This window comes from Oncorhynchus mykiss, chromosome 11 (assembly GCF_013265735.2).
Source record: "Oncorhynchus mykiss isolate Arlee chromosome 11, USDA_OmykA_1.1, whole genome shotgun sequence".
Taxonomy (NCBI): Eukaryota; Metazoa; Chordata; class Actinopteri; order Salmoniformes; family Salmonidae; genus Oncorhynchus; species Oncorhynchus mykiss.
This window is the reverse complement of record NC_048575.1, coordinates 3,523,444-3,542,691: the sequence shown is the minus strand read 5'-3', so window position 1 is coordinate 3,542,691 and position 19,248 is coordinate 3,523,444. Positions and strand designations below refer to the sequence as shown.

The 19,248-nt window shown below is 48.7% G+C and overlaps 1 protein-coding gene across 2 annotated transcripts in view; it reads right to left on the bottom strand.

Annotated features, from left to right (window-relative positions):
• The window catches only part of jph1a (junctophilin 1a), a 92,756-nt gene extending 73,621 nt beyond the window's left edge, over positions 1 to 19,135 (bottom strand). For both annotated transcript variants that reach the window (XM_021620035.2, XM_036934667.1), the window contains exons 1-3: positions 19,002 to 19,135; positions 18,329 to 18,851; positions 10,009 to 10,780 (exon numbers count right to left, since the gene is read on the bottom strand). In XM_021620035.2, the coding sequence (XP_021475710.2) occupies positions 10,009 to 10,780; positions 18,329 to 18,707 (1,151 nt within the window). In that variant the 5' untranslated portion in view covers positions 18,708 to 18,851; positions 19,002 to 19,135. The remainder of the gene's footprint in view (positions 1 to 10,008; positions 10,781 to 18,328; positions 18,852 to 19,001) is intronic.
• Positions 19,136 to 19,248: the final 113 nt, after the last annotated feature.

Sequence of the window (19,248 nt, the reverse complement as noted above, 5' to 3'; positions counted from 1 at the left end):
ACAACACATAGTCCTGGTCACTAGGGAGGTGTCACTACAACACATAGTCCTGATCACTAGGGAGGTGTCACTACAACAACACATAGTCCTAGTCACTAGGGAGGTGTCACTACAACACACAGTCCTGGTCACTAGGGAGGTGTCACTACAACACATAGTCCTGGTCACTAGGGAGGTGTCACTACAACACATAGTCCTGGTCACTAGGGAGGTGTCACAACAACACATAGTCCTGGTCACTAGGGAGGTGTCAATACAACACACAGTCCTGGTCACTAGGGAGGTGTCACTACAACACATAGTCCTGGTCACTAGGGAGGTGTCACTACAACACATAGTCCTGGTCACTAGGGAGGTGTCAATACAACAACACATAGTCCTGGTCACTAGGGAGGTGTCAATACAACACATAGTCCTGGTCACTAGGGAGGTGTCACTACAACACATAGTCCTGGTCACTAGGGAGGTGTCACTACAACACATAGTCCTGGTCACTAGGGAGGTGTCACTACAACACATAGTCCTGGTCACTAGGGAGGTGTCACTACAACACATTGTCCTGGTCACTAGGGAGGTGTCACTACAACATATAGTCCTGGTCACTAGGGAAGTGTCACTACAACAACACACAGTCCTAGTCACTAGGGAGGTGTCACCACCACAACACATAATCCTGGTTGCTAGGGAGGTGTCACTACAACAACACATAGTCCTAGTCACTAGGGAGGTGTCACTACAACAACACATAGTCCTGGTCACTAGGGAGGTGTCACTACAACAACACATAGTCCTGGTCACTAGGGAGGTGTCACTACAACAACACATAGTCCTGGTCACTGGGGAGGAGTCACTACAACACAGTCCTGGTCACTAGGGAGGAGTCACCACAACAACACATAGTCCTGGTCACTAGGGAGGTGTCACTACAACACAGTCCTGGTCACTAGGGAGGAGTCACCACAACAACACATAGTCCTGGTCACTAGGGAGGTGTCACTACAATGCATAGTCCTGGTCACTAGGGAGGTGTCACTACAACATCATATAGTCCTGGTCACTAGGGAGGTGTCACTACAACACATAATCCTGGTCACTAAGGAGGTGTCACTACAACACATAGTCCTGGTCACTAGGGAGGTGTCACTACAACACATAGTCCTGGTCACTAGGGAGGTGTCACTACAACAACACATAGTCCTGGTCACTAGGGAGGTGTCACTACAACACATAGTCCTGGTCACTAGGGAGGTGTCACTACAACATCATATAGTCCTGGTCACTAGGGAGGTGTCACTACAACACATAATCCTGGTCACTAAGGAGGTGTCACTACAACACATAGTCCTGGTCACTAGGGAGGTGTCACTACAACACATAGTCCTGGTCACTAGGGAGGTGTCACTACAACAACACATAGTCCTGGTCACTAGGGAGGTGTCACTACAACACATAGTCCTGGTCACTACGGAGGAGTCACTACAACACATAGTCCTGGTCACTAGGGAGGTGTCACTACAACAACACATAGTCCTGGTCACTAGGGAGGTGTCACTACAACACATAGTCCTGGTCACTACGGAGGAGTCACTACAACACATAGTCCTGGTCACTAGGGAGGTGTCACTACAACAACATATAGTCCTGGTCACTAGGGAGGTGTCACTACAACACATAGTCCTGGTCACTACGGAGGAGTCACTACAACACATAGTCCTGGTCACTACGGAGTTGTCACTACAACATATAGTCCTGGTCACTAGGGAGGTGTCACTACAACACATAGTCCTGGTCACTAGGGAGGTGTCACCACAACACATAGTCCTGGTCACTAGGGAGGTGTCACTACAACACATAGTCCTGGTCACTAGGGAGGTGTCACTACAACACATAGTCCTGGTCACTAGGGAGGTGTCACTACAACACATAGTCCTGGTCACTAGGGAGGTGTCACTACAACACATAGTCCTGGTCACTAGGGAGGTGTCACTACAACACATAGTCCTGGTCACTAGGGAGGTGTCACTACAACACATAGTCCTGGTCACTATAGAGGTTTCACCACAGAGATATTTGGGGACTGAGGAAGAGTCATTAAGAATATAAAAGGCTGGGAGGAAGATGCAGGACTGGAATTATATGCATAATGTGTTGTAAATGTCTCCCTCTGCTCCTCTCTCTCTCTCTCTCTCTCTCTCTGCTCCTCTGCTCCTCTCTCACTATAATCCTCTCTGCTCCTCTCCCTCTCTGCTCCTCTCCCTCTCTGCTCCTCTCCCTCTCTGCTTCTCTCTGTCTCTCTGCTCCTCTCTCTGCTCCTCTCTCTCTCTGCTCCTCTCTCTCTCTCTGCTCCTCTCTCTCTCTCTCTGCTCCTCTCTCTCTCTGCTCCTCTCTCTCTCTGCTCCTCTATCTACTACTCTTGAAGGAGAGGAATGCCGGCCAGCACAGCACTTATCTCTGTTCAGAGACCTGGTACACACCACGCCACACCACATGCCACACCTCCCATTCATACTCAGACAGTTGCACAGCCTGTTGGCTGTAATGACCTTTCCAAGAGAGGTTCATTCTGTGGAGATAAGGCTGAAGGCTTAGTAAGGGTCTGTGAATGAGGAAACTCACCGACACATTAACCTAGGAGACACATAAACACACAGACACACAGACTGGTCGTGGAAGCTGGCACCACCGAGGACTCTACACCAGCATCACGCTAGGCTATCGATTGGCTGGTCAAGACCACGAGGTCATTAGCTCTGCCCCAGGGGATGATTGGACGGCTCGTTGAGGCCTGCTTTCTCATAGAGTGGTGTGAGTGTTTGTGCTGTGTGTGTTTGTTTGTGTTGGGTGTGTGTTTGTGTTGGGTGTGTGTTTGTGTTGGGTGTGTGTTTGTTTGTGTTGGGTGTGTGTGTGTGTTTGTTTGTTTGTGTTGGGTGTGTGTTTGTTTGTGTTGGGTGTGTGTGTGTGTGTGTGTGTGTGTGTGTGTGTTGGGTGTGTGTGTGTGTGTGTGTTGGGTGTGTGTGTGTGTGTGTGTGTTGGGTGTGTTGGGTGTGTGTGTGTTGGGTGTGTGTGTGTTGGGTGTGTGTTGTGTGTGTGTGTTTGTGTTGGGTGTGTGTGTTTGTGTTGGGTGTGTGTGTGTGTGTTTGTGTTGGGTGTGTGTGTGTGTGTGTGTGTGTTTGTGTGCTTGTGTTGGGTGTGTGTGTGTGTGCTTGTGTTGGGTGTGTGTGTGTGTGTGTTTGTGTTGGGCGTGTGTGTGTGTTTGTGTTGGGCGTGTGTGTTTGTGTTGGGTGTGTGTGTGTGTGTGTTTGTTGGGTGTGGGTGTGTGTGTGTGTGTGTTTGTGTTGGGTGTGTGTGTGTGTATGTGTGTGTGTGTGTGTTGGGTGTGTGTGTGTGTTGGGTGTGTGTGTGTGTGTGTGTGTATGTCCTCTACTTTCTGTTATCCCATTACTTCTGTCCATCCAGACTCCCCAATCTATCCGTCCCTCCCTTGACCTCCTTCTCCTGCTCAGCAAAGGAACTCCTCTCTCCATTTGACTGAATCCATTCTCATCCCCATTTCCTCTACTCTTTCTCTCCCTCTCCTCCGTCAGTTGGTTTCCTCTCCTCTTTATCTCCCTCTCCTCCGTCAGTTGGTTTCCTCTCCTCTTTCTCTCCCTCTCCTCCGTCAGTTAGTTTCCTCTCCTCTTTCTCTCCCTCTCCTCCGTCAGTTGGTAACCTCTCCTCTGTCAGTTGGTTTCCTCTCCTCTGTCAGTTGGTTTCCTCTCCTCCGTCAGTTGGTTTCCTCTCCTCTTTCTCTCCCTCTCCTCTGTCAGTTGGTTTCCTCTCCTCCGTCAGTTGGTTTCCTCTCCTCCGTCAGTTGATTTCCTCTCCTCCGTCAGTTGGTTTCCTCTCCTCTTTCTCTCCCTCTCCTCCGTCAGTTGGTTTCCTCTCCTCTTTCTCTCCCTCTCTTCTGTCAGTTGGTTTCCTCTCCTCCGTCAGTTGGTTTCCTCCGTCAGTTGGTTTCCTCTCCTCCGTCAGTTGGTTTCCTCTCTTCCATCAGTTGGTTTCCTCTCCTCCATCAGTTGGTTTCCTCTCCTCTTTCTCTCCCTCTCCTCTGTCAGTTGGTTTCCTCTAATCCGTCAGTTGGTTTCCTCTCCTCTTTCTCTCCCTCTCTTCCGTCAGTTGGTTTCCTCTCCTCTTTCTCTACCTCTCCTCCGTCAGTTGGTTTCCTCTCCTCTGTCAGTTGGTTTCCTCTCTTCCGTCAGTTGGTTTCCTCTCCTCCGTCAGTTGGTTTCCTCTCCTCTTTCTCTCCCTCTCCTCTGTCAGTTGGTCTCCTCTCCTCTGTCAGTTGGTTTCCTCTAATCCGTCAGTTGGTTTCCTCTCCTCTTTCTCTCCCTCTCCTCCGTCAGTTGGTTTCCTCTCCTCTTTCTCTCCCTCTCCTCTGTCAGTTGGTCTCCTCTCCTCTGTCAGTTGGTTTCCTCTAATCCGTCAGTTGGTTTCCTCTCCTCTTTCTCTCCCTCTCCTCCGTCAGTTGGTTTCCTCTCCTCTTTCTCTCCCTCTCCTGTCAGTTGGTTTCCTCTCCTCTGTCAGATGGTTTCCTCTCCTCTGTCAGTTGGTTTCCTCTCCTCCGTCAGTTGGTTGCCTCTCCTCCGTCAGTTGGTTTCCTCTCCTCCGTCAGTTGGTTTCCTCTCCTCTTTCTCTCCCTCTCCTCCGTCAGTTGGTTTCCTCTCCTCTGTCTCTCCCTCTCCTCCGTCAGTTGTTTCCTCTCCTCTGTCAGTTGGTTTCCTCTCCTCCGTCAGTTGGTTTCCTCTCCTCCGTCAGTTGGTTCCCTCTCCTCCGTCAGTTGGTTTCCTCTCCTCTTTCTCTCCCTCTCCTCCGTCAGTTGGTTTCCTCTCCTCCGTCAGTTGGTAACCTCTCCTCCGTCAGTTGGTTTCCTCTCCTCCGTCAGTTGGTTTCCTCTCCTCTTTCTCTCCCTCTCCTCCATCAGTTGGTTTCCTCTCCTCCGTCAGTTGGTTTCCTCTCCTCCGTCAGTTGGTTTCCTCTCCTCCGTCAGTTGGTTTCCTCTCCTCCGTCAGTTGGTTTCCTCTCCTCCGTCAGTTGGTTTCCTCTCCTCCTTCAGTTGGTTGCCTCTCCTCTTTCTCTCCCTCTCTTCCGTCAGTTGGTTTCCTCTCCTCCGTCAGTTGGTTTCCTCTCCTCCGTCAGTTGGTTTCCTCTCCTCCGTCAGTTGGTTTCCTCTCCTCTTTCTCTCCCTCTCCTCCGTCAGTTGGTTTCCTCTCCTCTTTCTCTCCCTCTCCTCCGTCAGTTGGTTTCCTCTCCTCTGTCAGTTGGTTTGCCTCTCCTCCGTCAGTTGGTTTCCTCTCCTCCGTCAGTTGGTTTCCTCTCCTCCGTCAGTTTGTTTCCTCTCCTCCGTCAGTTGGTTTCCTCTCCTCTTTCTCTCCCTCTCCTCCGTCAGTTGGTTTCCTCTCCTCCGTCAGTTGGTTTCCTCTCTTCCGTCAGTTGGTTTCCTCTCCTCCGTCAGTTGGTTTCCTCTCCTCTTTCTCTCCCTCTCCTCCGTCAGTTGGTTTCCTCTCCTCCGTCAGTTGGTTTCCTCTCTTCCGTCAGTTGGTTTCCTCTCTTCCGTCAGTTGGTTTCCTCTCCTCCGTCAGTTGGTTTCCTCTCCGTCAGTTGGTTTCCTCTCCTCTTTCTCTCCCTCTCCTCCGTCAGTTGGTCTCCTCTCCTCCGTCAGTTGGTTTCCTCTCCTCCGTCAGTTGGTTTCCTCTCCTCCGTCAGTTGGTTTCCTCTCCTCTTTCTCTCCCTCTCCTCCGTCAGTTGGTTTCCTCTCCTCCGTCAGTTGGTCTCCTCTCCTCCGTCAGTTGGTTTCCTCTCCTCCGTCAGTTGGTTTCCTCTCCTCCGTCAGTTGGTTTCCTCTCCTCCGTCAGTTGGTTTCCTCTCCTCCGTCAGTTGGTTTCCTCTCCTCCGTCAGTTGGTTTCCTCTCCTCTTTCTCTCCCTCTCCTCCGTCAGTTGGTTTCCTCTCCTCTTTCTCTCCCTCTCCTCTGTCAGTTGGTTTCCTCTCCTCCGTCAGTTGGTTTCCTCTCCTCCGTCAGTTGGTTTCCTCTCCTCCGTCAGTTGGTTGCCTCTCTTCCATCAGTTGGTTTCCTCTCTTCCATCAGTTGGTTTCCTCTCCTCTTTCTCTCCCTCTCCTCTGTCAGTTGGTTTCCTCTCCTCCGTCAGTTGGTTTCCTCTCCTCTTTCTCTCCCTCTCCTCTGTCAGTTGGTTTCCTCTCCTCTTTCTCTCCCTCTCCTCCGTCAGTTGGTTTCCTCTCCTCTGTCAGTTGGTTTTCCTCTCCTCCGTCAGTTGGTTTCCTCTCCTCCGTCAGTTGGTTTCCTCTCCTCCGTCAGTTGGTTTCCTCTCCTCCGTCAGTTGGTTTCCTCTCCTCCTTCAGTTGGTTTCCTCTCCTCCGTCAGTTGGTTTCCTCTCCTCTTTCTCTCCCTCTCCTCCGTCAGTTGGTTTCCTCTCCTCTGTCAGTTGGTTTTCCTCTCCTCCGTCAGTTGGTTTCCTCTCCTCCGTCAGTTGGTTTCCTCTCCTCCGTCAGTTGGTTTCCTCTCCTCCGTCAGTTGGTTTCCTCTCCTCCGTCAGTTGGTTTCCTCTCCTCCGTCAGTTGGTTTCCTCTCCTCCGTCAGTTGGTTTCCTCTCCTCCGTCAGTTGGTTTCCTCTCCTCCGTCAGTTGGTTTCCTCTCCTCCGTCAGTTGGTTTCCTCTCCTCTTTCTCTCCCTCTCCTCCGTCAGTTGGTTTCCTCTCCTCCGTCAGTTGGTTTCCTCTCTTCCGTCAGTTGGTTTCCTCTCTTCCGTCAGTTGGTTTCCTCTCTTCCGTCAGTTGGTTTCCTCTCTTCCGTCAGTTGGTTTCCTCTCTTCCGTCAGTTGGTTTCCTCTCCTCCGTCAGTTGGTTTCCTCTCCTCCGTCAGTTGGTTTCCTCTCCGTCAGTTGGTTTCCTTTCCTCTTTCTCTCCCTCTCCTCTGTCAGTTGGTTTCCTCTCCTCTTTCTCTCCCTCTCCTCTGTCAGTTGGTTTCCTCTCCTCTTTCTCTCCCTCTCCTCTGTCAGTTGGTTTCCTCTCTCTGGATCCTCTCTGGCTATTCCAGGACAATGAAATCAGATCACCTCTACTGATCAATACCACAGCATGTCTGTCAGCTAGCTACTACATAGTGACGTTTACATAACCATTAACTAGCCACCGTGTTTATAAAGGCTGGTTTTAACACTCTGTCAGCTAGCTACTACATAATCATGTTTACATAACCATTAACTAGCCACCGTGTTTATAAAGGCTGGTTATAACACTCTGTCATCTAGCTACTACATAGTGACGTTTACATAACCATTAACTAGCCACAGTGTTTATAAAGGCTGGTTTTAACCCTCTGTCATCTAGCTACTACATAGTGACGTTTACATAACCACTAACTAGCCACAGTGTTTATAAAGGCTGGTTATAACACTGAATTACATCACAAAGCTATTTACAACATGCTTATAAGCAGTACAGGAAAAACCAGTCTATGTCCCATAGTTTTTTTTTCTGGTGATGTCAGGCAGGAAAAACTCCTGGCTATAAACACAAGTCACCTGAAGAAATGTGTTATGGGTATCCACATCAGCTCTGTCCATTTCCGTCAATAAACGGCAGGATATTTACACGACAGATAACCTCATCCACATCAGTTCTGTCCATTTCCTTAAATAAACTAATGTCATGCGCAAAAATGTGTCCACACCTTGTTAACTTTTTCTCTCTCAGTCTCTATATATTCTGACTCTCTCTCAGTCTCTATATATTCTGTTGACTCTCTCTCTATATATATTCTGTTGACTCTCTCTCTCTGTCTCTATATATTCTGACTCTCTCTCAGTCTCTATTTATTCTGTTTACTCTCAGTCTCTATATATTCTGACTCTCTCTCAGTCTCTATATATTCTGACTCTCTCTCTGTCTCTATATATTCTGTTGACTCTCTCTCTATATATATTCTGTTGACTCTCTCTGTCTCTATATATTCTGACTCTCTCTCAGTCTCTATTTATTCTGTTTACTCTCTGTCTCTATATATTCTGACTCTCAGTCTCTATATATTCTGTTGACTCTCTCTCTCTCAGTCTCTATATATTCTGTTGACACTCTCTCTCTCTGTCTCTATATATTCTGTTTTCTCTCTCAATCTATATATATTCTGTTGACTCTCTCAGTCTCTATATATTCTGACTCTCTCTCTCAGTCTCTATATATTCTGTTGACTCTCTCACACAGTCTATATATTCTGACTCTCTCTCTCTCTCAGTCACTATATATTATGTTGACTCAGTCTCTATATATTCTGTTGACTCTCTCTCAGTCTCTATATATTCTGACACTCTCACACAGTCTCTATATATTCTGACTCTCTCACAATTCTGACTCTCTCTCAGTCTCTATATATTCTGACTCTCTCTCAGTCTCTATATATTCTGACTCTCTCTCAGTCTCTATCTACTACCTATAATACTACTGAAAGAATGACTGCGAAAGTTAAGTCTTGGCGGTAGAACACATACGGTTACAAATATTGAGTAGGTTTGTGATGACACAACTCTACGCAGCACATATTTGCTAAACCGCCAAACAGTAATCAGTCTTCTGAAGGGGAAAAGGAGAGATGTACTGTCTGTGTCATAAATGGCACCCTATTCCCTATGTAGTGCACTACTTTAGACTAGACAGCCTATAGGAAGCTCTGGTCAAAAGTAGTGTGCACTATATAGGGAATAGGGTGCCATTGGGATGTGCCGCCCATGAAAAGGTCACATCCAGCACACCTGCTCTCCCCTGGGTACCTGTCCCTGGGTGCCTGTCCCTGGGTGCCTGTCCCTGGGTGCCTGTCCCTGGGTGCCTGTCCCTGGGTGCCTGTCCCTGGGTGCCTGTCCCTGGGTGCCTGTCCCTGTATACTTGTCCCTGGGTGCCTGTCCCTGGGTGCCTGGCAGTGTGTGTGTGTGTGTGTCTATCGTTATACGGCACACCAGATAAACTTGGCATGGCCCAGAATTGACCTAAATCAGGCTGCCTGCCTCTGCTAAGTCAACACCGGTGAAACACTGTATGTGAGATATATGAGAGGATAGAAGCATAGAACACAAAGAGCGCACACACACTCACACACACAAGGACTAATAAACTGGTGGCATCACACAGAAGCACTGGTTGGTGATGGTGAATGAACATTAGGGCCCACTAGATGGTGATAACGATGGTGAATGAACATTAGGGCCCACTGTCATGAGACTGCTTTTATAGAAGGCTGGGTCTTCAATCCCAACTCTAGTTATATCAGTCATATCAGGCAGAATGGGGATGTAGGAAGGGCTTTGATCCCAACTCTAGTTATATCAGTCATATCAGGCAGAATGGGGATGTAGGAAGGGCTTTGCTCCCAACTCTAGTTATTTCAGTCATATCAGGCAGAATGGGGATGTAGGAAGGGCTTTGCTCCCAACTCTAGTTATTTCAGTCATATCAGGCAGAATGGGGATGTAGGAAGGGCTTTGATCCCAACTCTAGTTATATCAGTCATATCAGGCAGAATGGGGATGTAGGAAGGGCTTTGATCCCAACTCTAGTTACATCAGTCATATCAGGCAGAATGGGGATGTAGGAAGGGCTTTGCTCCCAACTCTAGTTATTTCAGTCATATCAGGCAGAATGGGGATGTAGGAAGGGCTTTGCTCCCAACTCTAGTTATATCAGTCATATCAGGCAGAATGGGGATGTAGGAAGGGCTTTGCTCCCAACTCTAGTTATTTCAGTCATATCAGGCAGAATGGGGATGTAGGAAGGGCTTTGCTCCCAACTCTAGTTATATCAGTCATATCAGGCAGAATGGGGATGTAGGAAGGGCTTTGATCTTGCGTATCTGAATGCTGCATAGAGTGTGTATTTACAGGTGGAACACTCATTCTGTCTTTTTCTCTCTCTCTCTCACACATGCACACACACACACACACGCACGCCCCACATCCCCAGGGACCTACCTGGAAGCTGCTATTTCCACTTTCGTCCTGGAGGTGGCCCCTGCCCTCCGCGCCCCCTCCACGGCCCGGTCCACCTTCTCTTTGGTTTTGGGGTTCTTTAGCGGGATCAGCTGCTTCCTTATTCCACGAACCAACACGTTATTCTTGTACTTCCCTTCTTCCTTGTTCCCCTCGGGGAAGGTGGTGCACCCGTAACCGTGGCGCTTGTTGTTCAGCCACTCCCCCTCGTATTTCATCCCGTTGGAACGTTCGCTGACGCCGAACCCGTTGCGCTTGTCATTCTTCCACTCCCCCGTGTACGTCTCGGTGGTGGTGGCATCCACGTGATCCTCAAATAGCAAGTCCTCTTCCGGCAGCTCTCCGTCGCCCAGGGAGACGGTGGAGTTGGCGTCCGCGTCGGAGGAGCTGATGCGGCTCATAGCGGCGTCGCTGCGTGCCGAACTCCTCTTGCTGGAGATGGACGACTTCGATTCGGACTTGTGTAGCCGACGGAGGCTCCCGAACAGTGACCCGTGGCGGAACAGACCCTTCTTCTTCTTCCCGGTGACCACTTCGCCGTCCGAGTGGAAGTTGAGGACGAACCCGCCGCGGCCGCCGGTGGGCGTGTCACCGGAGAGATCCTGGAGCACGGAGCCGTTACTCTGCTCGGAGCGCAGGGATGCCAAGGAGGTACGTAGCGGGGACTGGATCAAAGTGGCCATGCCGTAGGGAACACTCTGGCGCACGCCATATCCATGCCGCATCCCACCCATCCACTGGCCCTGATATGAACCTGGAGGAGAGACAGGACACATCTGGGGTGAATAGATCGATCGGTTGGCTGGTTGATTGATTACTCGATTGGTTGGTTGATTGATTTTAAAAGTAATAATTAAAAGCCACAGAAAGAAACTGACCCACCGGTCTCAACTAAGATACTAATTCCCTACACAATATTTATTTATTTGACCCTTATTTAACCAGGCAATTCAGTTAAGAACAAATTCTTATTTTCCATTCCCTTATTTTCAATGACGGCCTAGGAACAGTGGGTTAACTGGTCTAGGAACAGTGGGTTAATTGGTCCAGTGGGTTAACTGGTCTAGGAACAGTGGGTTAACTGGTCTAGGAACAGTGGGTTAACTGGTCTAGGAACAGTGGGTTAACTGGTCTAGGAACAGTGGGTTAACTGGTCTAGTGGGTTAACTGGTCTAGGAACAGTGGGTTAACTGGTCTAGGAACAGTGGGTTAACTGGTCTAGTGGGTTAACTGGTCTAGGAACAGTGGGTTAACTGGTCTAGTGGGTTAACTGGTCTAGGAACAGTGGGTTAACTGGTCTAGGAACAGTGGGTTAACTGGTCTAGGAACAGTGGGTTAACTGGTATAGGAACAGTGGGTTAACTGGTCTAGGAACAGTGGGTTTACTGGTCTAGGAACAGTGGGTTTACTGGTCTAGGAACAGTGGGTTAACTGGTCTAGGAACAGTGGGTTAACTGGTCTAGGAACAGTGGGTTAACTGGTCTAGGAACAGTGGGTTTACTGGTCTAGGAACAGTGGGTTAACTGGTCTAGGAACAGTGGGTTAACTGGTCTAAGAACAGTGGGTTAACTGTTCTAGGAACAGTGGGTTAACTGGTCTAGGAACAGTGGGTTAACTGGTCTAGGAACAGTGGGTTAACTGGTCTAGGAACAGTGGGTTAACTGGTCTAGGAACAGTGGGTTAACTGGCCTAGGAACAGTGGGTTAACTGCTTGTTCAGGGGCAGAACGACAGATTTGTACCTTGTCAGCTCAGCCTTCCGGTTACTAGTCCAACGCTCTAACCACTAGGCTACCCTGCCGCCTCTACACTCTAACCACTAGGCTACCCTGCCGCCTCTACACTCTAACCGCTAGGCTACCCTGCCACCTCTACACTCTAACCACTAGGCTACCCTGCCGCCTCTACACTCTAACCACTAGGCTACCCTGCCGCCTCTACACTCTAACCACTAGGCTACCCTGCCGCCTCTACACTCTAACCACGAGGCTACCCTGCCACCTCTACACTCTAACCACTAGGCTACCTGCCACCTCTACACTCTAACCACTAGGTTACCTGCCGCCTCTACAATCTAACCACTAGGCTACCTGCCACCTCTACACTCTAACCACTAGGTTACCTGCCACCTCTACACTCTAACCACTAGGCTACCCTGCCGCCTCTACACTCTAACCACTAGGCTACCTGCCACCTCTACACTCTAACCACTAGGCTACCTGCCGCCTCTACACTCTAACCACTAGGCTACCCTGCCAGCTCTAACCACTAGGCTACCCTGCCACCTCTACACTACAACCACTAGGCTACCCTGCCACCTCTACACTCTAACCACTAGACTACCTGCCTCCTCTACAGTCTAACCACTAGGCTACCCTGCCACCTCTACACTCCAACCACTAGGCTACCCTACCACCTCTACACTCTAACCACTAGGCTACCTGCCACCTCTACACTCTAACCACTAGGCTACCTGCCTCCTCTACACTCTAACCACTAGGCTACCCTGCCGACCCTACACTCTAACCACTAGGCTACCCTGCCACCTCTACACTCTAACCACTAGGCTACCTGCCACCTCTACACTCTAACCACTAGGCTACCCTGCCACCTCTACACTCTAACCACTAGACTACTCTGCCACCTCTACACTCTAACCACTAGGCTACCCTGCCACCTCTACACTCTAACCACTAGGCTACCCTGCCACCTCTACACTCTAACCACTAGGCTACCTGCCACCTCTACACTCTAACCACTAGGCTACCTGCCACCTCTACACTCTAACCACTAGGTTACCCTGCCACCTCTACACTCTAACCACTAGGCTACCCTGCCACCTCTACACTCTAACCACTAGGCTACCTGCCACCTCTACACTCTAACCACTAGGCTACCTGCCACCTCTACACTCTAACCACTAGGCTACCCTGCCACCCCATATCAAGCTCATGACTTTACTACGGATTAAATGGGAAGGATGCCCACCTGGTAGTACTTCAGATATACACTGAGTGTACAAAACATTAAGGTCACATTGATGTCACTTGTTAAATCCACTTCAAATCAGTGTAGATGAAAGGGAGGAGACAGGTTAGGGGGGGGGGGGGGGGACAACAATTGAGACATGGTTTGTGTATGTGTGCCATTCAGAGTTTTTTTTTCAAGAATGGTCCACCACCCAAAGGACATCAAGCCAACTTGATACAACTGTGGGAAGCATTGGAGTCAACATGGGCCAGCATCCCCGTGGAATGCTTTCAACACATTATAGAGTTTCAACTGAAAGGTCAGTGCTTGCAGTCATCATAGGCTACTCCCCCCAGAGACCACAGAGAGAAGACATGTCTCTGGGGTTTGAGAGAAGACATGTCTCTGGGGGTTTGAGAGAAGACATGTCTCTGGGGGTTTGAGAGAAGACATGTCTCTGGGGGTTTGAGAGAAGACATGTCTCTGGGGGTTTGAGAGAAGACATGTCTCTGGGGGTTTGAGAGAAGACATGTCTCTGGGGTTTTGAGAGAAGACATGTCTCTGGGGGTTTGAGAGAAGACATGTCTCTGGGGGTTTGAGAGAAGACATGTCTCTGGGGGTTTGAGAGAAGACATGTCTCTGGGGGTTTGAGAGAAGACATGTCTCTGGGGGTTTGAGAGAAGACATGTCTCTGGGGTTTGAGAGAAGACATGTCTCTGGGGGTTTGAGAGAAGACATGTCTCTGGGGATTGAGAGAAGTCATGTCTCTGGGGATTGAGAGAAGCTTTCGCCGCCTGGGGGCCTGAATGTGGAGCAACAAGCAAAATGATAATGGACCAAACGTCATATCAGGCAAACTTCTCTACACTTGTTTTAACCACGTCTGAGGGAATTACCAAGTTTTGAAGAAAAGATAAAAAAAAGTGCTTTTAAATCTTTATTCAATTTTTGGTCCAAATCGTGGCAGCCCTAATAAAATACCTCTTAACCCAACCCTCACCTCAACGCTCACCCTCATCCCAACCCTCACCCCAATCTCACCCAAACCCTACATACATACCTCTTAAACCAACGCTCACCTCAACGCTCACCCTCACCCCAATCTCACCCAAACCCTAACCCTACATACATACCTCTTAAACCAACGCTCACCTCAACGCTCACCCTCACCCAAACCCAAACCCTCACCCAAACCCTAACCCTACATACATACCTCTTAACCCAACCCTCACCCCAGCGCTCACCCAACATCCATACCTTTTAACCCAACTCTAACCCTCACACAAACCCTCACCCCAGCAATCACCCTAAATACATAACTCTTAACCCAACCCTCACCCCAGCGCTCACCCAACATCCATACCTTTTAACCCAACTCTAACCCTCACACAAACCCTCACCCCAGCAATCACCCTAAATACATAACTCTTAACCCAACCCTCACCCCAGCGCTCACCCAACATCCATACCTTTTAACCCAACTCTAACCCTCACACAAACCCTCACCCCAGCAATCACCCTAAATACACAACCCTCACCCCAACCCTCACCCCAACCCTCACCCATAGCCGCGGAAATAATATAGCAAAAGAAGGTAAATACATACACTACATGGCCAAAAGTATGTGAACAGTTGCTTGACGAACATCTAATTCCAAAATCATGGGCATTAATATGGAGTTGGTCCCTTGCTGCTATAACAGCCTCCGCTCTTCTGGGAAGGCTTTCCACTAGATGTAGGAACATTGCTTCTATAACAGCCTCCACTCTTCTGGGAAGGCTTTCCACTAGATGTTGGAACATTGCTGCTATAACAGCCTCCGCTCTTCTGGGAAGGCTTTCCACTAGATGTTGGAACATTGCTGTAATAACAGCCTCCACTCTTCTGGGAAGGCTTTCCACTAGATGTTGGAACATTGCTGCTATAACAGCCTCCACTCTTCTGGGAAGGCTTTCCACTAGATGTTGGAACATTGCTGCTATAACAGCCTCCACTCTTCTGGGAAGGTTTTCCACTAGATGTTGGAACATTGCTGAGGGGACTTGCTTCCATTCAGCCACAAGAGCATTAGTGAGGTCAGGGACTGATGTTGGAGCGATTCGGCCTGGCTCGCTGTCGGCGTTCCAATTCATCCCAAAGGTGTTCGATGAGGTTGAGGTCAGGGCTCTGTGCAGGCCAGTCAAGTTCTTCCACACCATTTTCGACAAATCCATTTCTGTATGAACCTCGCCGTTGTTGCTCCTAGACGTTTCCACTTCAGAATAACACTTTCAGTTGACCGGGGAAGCTCGAACAGGGCAGAACTCTTACCAACTGACTTGTTGGAAACATCTACATCTACACCTGTCAGCAAGGGGTGTGCTCCACACACTGTGGTATATATAATGGTTATCCTATGTAGATAAATGCTAAAGTCTCTCTTCTGAATGACTATACAGGTTATAAATATAGGAAACACTTGAGTAAATGAGGGATATGATGTATATTGAAAGCAGGTGCTTCCACACAGGTGAGGTTCCTGAGTTAATTAAGCAGTTAACATCCCATAATGCTTAGGATCACGTATAAAATACCCCATTTAGAAGAAGAGATCTCAGTGACTTTGAAAGAGGGTCTCAAAAGAGAACAGGGGGTTTAAAGGGTGTGTGTGTGTGTGTGTGTGTGTATGTGTGTGTGTGTGTGTGTCTTTCTCTCTCTCGACGAATATATCAAGACTGTTTCAGGGACAGTTTTTTTTCCATCTACGTAACATTGCAAAAATCCTAAATGTTCTGTCCAAAAATGATGCAGAAAAATGTACCCATGCTTTTGTTACTTCTAGGTTAGATTACTGCAATGCTCTACTCCCCGGCTACCCGGATAAAGCACTAAATAAACTTCAGTTAGTGCTAAATACGGCTGCTAGAATCCTGACTAGAACCAACAAAATGTGATTATATTACTCCAGTACTAGCCTCTCTAAACTGGCTTCCTGTCAAAGCAAGGGCTGATTTCAAGGTTTTACTGCTAACCTACAAAGCATTACATGGGCTTGCTCCTACCTATCTCTCTGATTTGGTCCTGCCGTACATACCTACACGTACGCTACGGTCACAAGACGCAGGTCTCCTAATTGTCCCTAGAATTTCTAAGCAAACAGCTGGAGGCAGGGCTTTCTTCCAAAGAGCTAAATTTTTATGGAACGGTCTGCCTATCCATGTAAGAGACGCAAACTCGGTCTCAACGTTTAAGTCTTTACTGAAGACACATCTCTTCAGTGGGTCATATGATTGAGTGTAGTCTGGCCCAGGAGTGTGAAGGTGAACGGAAAGGCTCTGGAGCAACGAACCGCCCTTGCTGTCTCTGCATGGCCGGTTCCCCTCTTTCCACTGGGATTCTCTGCCTCTAACCCTATTACAGGGGCTGAGTCACTGGCTTACTGGTGCTCCTCCATGCCGTCCCTAGGAGGGGTGCGTCACTTGAGTGGGTTGAGTCACTGATGTGATCTTCCTGCCTGGGTTGGCGCCCCCCCCCCCCCCCCCCCCTTGGGTTGTGCCGTGGCGGAGATCTTTGTGGGCTATACTCGGCCTTGTCTCAGGATGGTAAGTTGGTGGTTGAAGATATCCCTCTAGTAGTGTGGGGGCTGTGCTTTGGCAAAGTGGGGGAGGTTATATCCTGCCTGTTTGGCCCTGTCCGGGGGTGTCATCGGATGGGGCCACAGTGTCTCCTGACCCCTCCTGTCTCAGCCTCCAGTATTTATGCTGCAGTAGTTTGTGTCGGGGAGCTAGGGTCAGTCTGTTATATCTGGAGTATTTCTCCTGTCTTATCCGGTGTCCTGTGTGAATTTAAGAATGCTCTCTCTAATTCTCTCATTCTCTCTCTCTCTCGGAGGACCTGAGCCCTAGGACCATCTGACATGATGACTCCTTGCTGTCCCCAGTCCACCTGGCCGTGCTGCTGCTCCAGTTTCAACTGTTCTGCCTGTGATTATTATTATTCGACCATGCTGGTCATTTATGAACATTTGAACATCTTGGCCATGTTCTGTTATAATCTCCACCCGGCACAGCCAGAAGAGGACTGGCCACCCCACATAGCCTGGTTCCTCTCTAGGTTTCTTCCTAGGTTTTGGCCTTTCTAGGGAGGTTTTTCCTAGCCACCGTGCTTCTACGCCTGCATTGCTTGCTGTTTGGAGTTTTAGGCTGGGTTTCTGTACAGCACTTTGAGACATCAGCTGATGTACGAAGGGCTATATAAATACATTTGATTTGATTTGTGTTTGTGTCTCAGTCACCAGATCTCAACTCGATTGAACACTTATGGGAGATTCTGGAGAAATGCCTGAGAGCGTTTTCCTCCGACATCAACAAAAACACCAAACGATGGAATTTATCGTGGAACAGCCTGGTCTCATAGGCTAGACGTAACATAGTAAAGTAAATCCGGGACACTAATTAGTAAGATATGTTACCTTTGGTATGGTTACATAAGATAGAGGGTTACTGACAACTTTAGCATTTTAGCTAATTAGCAACTACTTGGCATGTTAGCTAACCATTCCCCTAACCTCAACCCATTAACCTAACTCCCAAACTTAACCCTAACTGCTAGCCTAGCTAACATTAGCCAGTTAGCTAAAGTTAGCCACCTAGCTAGAATTCATAATATATAAGTTTTGCAAATTCGTAATATATCGTAGGAAATGGGTGATGGACATCCACAAATGAATACATACCATTCAAAACGCAACATGTAGTTTCTAGGATTTGCATAGAGAATAATATAAAATATTCTGAGATCAGGTCGAATAATGGGGAAGCAATCCGTCCAATAGCGTTCCAGACACTTGTAGAATGTATGCCAAGGCACATTGACGCTGTTCTGGTTTGCGGCCCAATTCCCTATTAAGACTTTCACATCATAATTGATTTTGTCAGATACCTGTACACCTAGCACAGATAGCCTAGAAATGATGCTTATATTTAAATAAATCAATAAGGATGTTATTCTATCAAAAATAATTATGGGGAACCTATTTATTATAGGACTAAATCCAATATTTTATGGGGCATGCAAGGCGAGCATGTTAACGTGCACGTAATAGAGCTAAAGTCAAAATCCCCAATCAGTCTAAATGTTAGGAGATATAATAACATCCCTATAATAAACCTGCAATAACCCTACAGTCACATGTCCATTATCTGGCCTCTATGTGCATGAACCTCTTCGCACGCCAAACCACAACAGACCGCCAAGACGGATCCCACTGGTTCGCGGTTTAAAGAGATACACACGCAATTTCCAAAACAACATGTCCATCCTTTATAACAGTAGCCTATAACGGGTATCTTACCACCGTCGCCGTAGGTCTCAATCCCATACCCGTCCTGTAGCCCGTTACTCCACGTCCCGTCGTACCTCGCAGGTGTATTGTGGCTCTGTCGGAGTCCATAGCGACCCTTGAAGCCGTGACTCCACTCACCGCGGTAAATCCACTTCCCTTTGGTTTCTACTCCCAGTCCATGCCGCTTCCCCTGGGACCAGTAGCCATGGTACATATTCCCGCTGGGCCAGGTGTACACCCCCACTATCTCAAAGCCGTGCGACCAGGAGCCGGAGTACTCGCCCTGGCCTTTTGGCCCGGTACAGATGCCATGTCCATGGGCTTTACCGTCCTCCCACCCTCCGCAGTATGTTCCTCCATCATCGAAGTCGAACCGTCCGCCCGTCATTCAGAACAGCCTCGAAATGGAGCCAGAACTCTACGGTCGTAGGCTGACTCAATGGTGTCGTGTTATTATCCCCCCCCCCCAGAAGGGATCCAGCAGGGAGCGGAGAGGTGGAGAAAACAGAGACGACTCTGTTTTGCACAAGAACTAAAAACAAACAGAAACAGTGTTTATGGTGGGGATCATGGGCAGTGTGTGGTTCCAAGCGATAGACATGTAAAAGAGAAAAGCATGCGTGAAGTGGCTTTAGTGTGTATGTGGTTAGGGTTAGGGTGTGAACGGGGAAGAGTCATTTACCGGAGTCGCACGCGGTATCCGCCGCTGTGTGATAGCTCGTCTCCCCCCTCCACTGATCAGAGGGAGAGAGAGAGAAGCATCGAGTCTCCAAACAAGAAAGACACGGCCAATTTTCTACGTCACGCCAGTAGAACCTCCCACCCACTACCCCCACTGCCACCCCCTCAGCTAATTATGAGGGTGTACCCGCTTTAGCCCCCTGTATTATGTGCCGCTGTCCGCCAGTAAATCACATAGTTCAAATAGT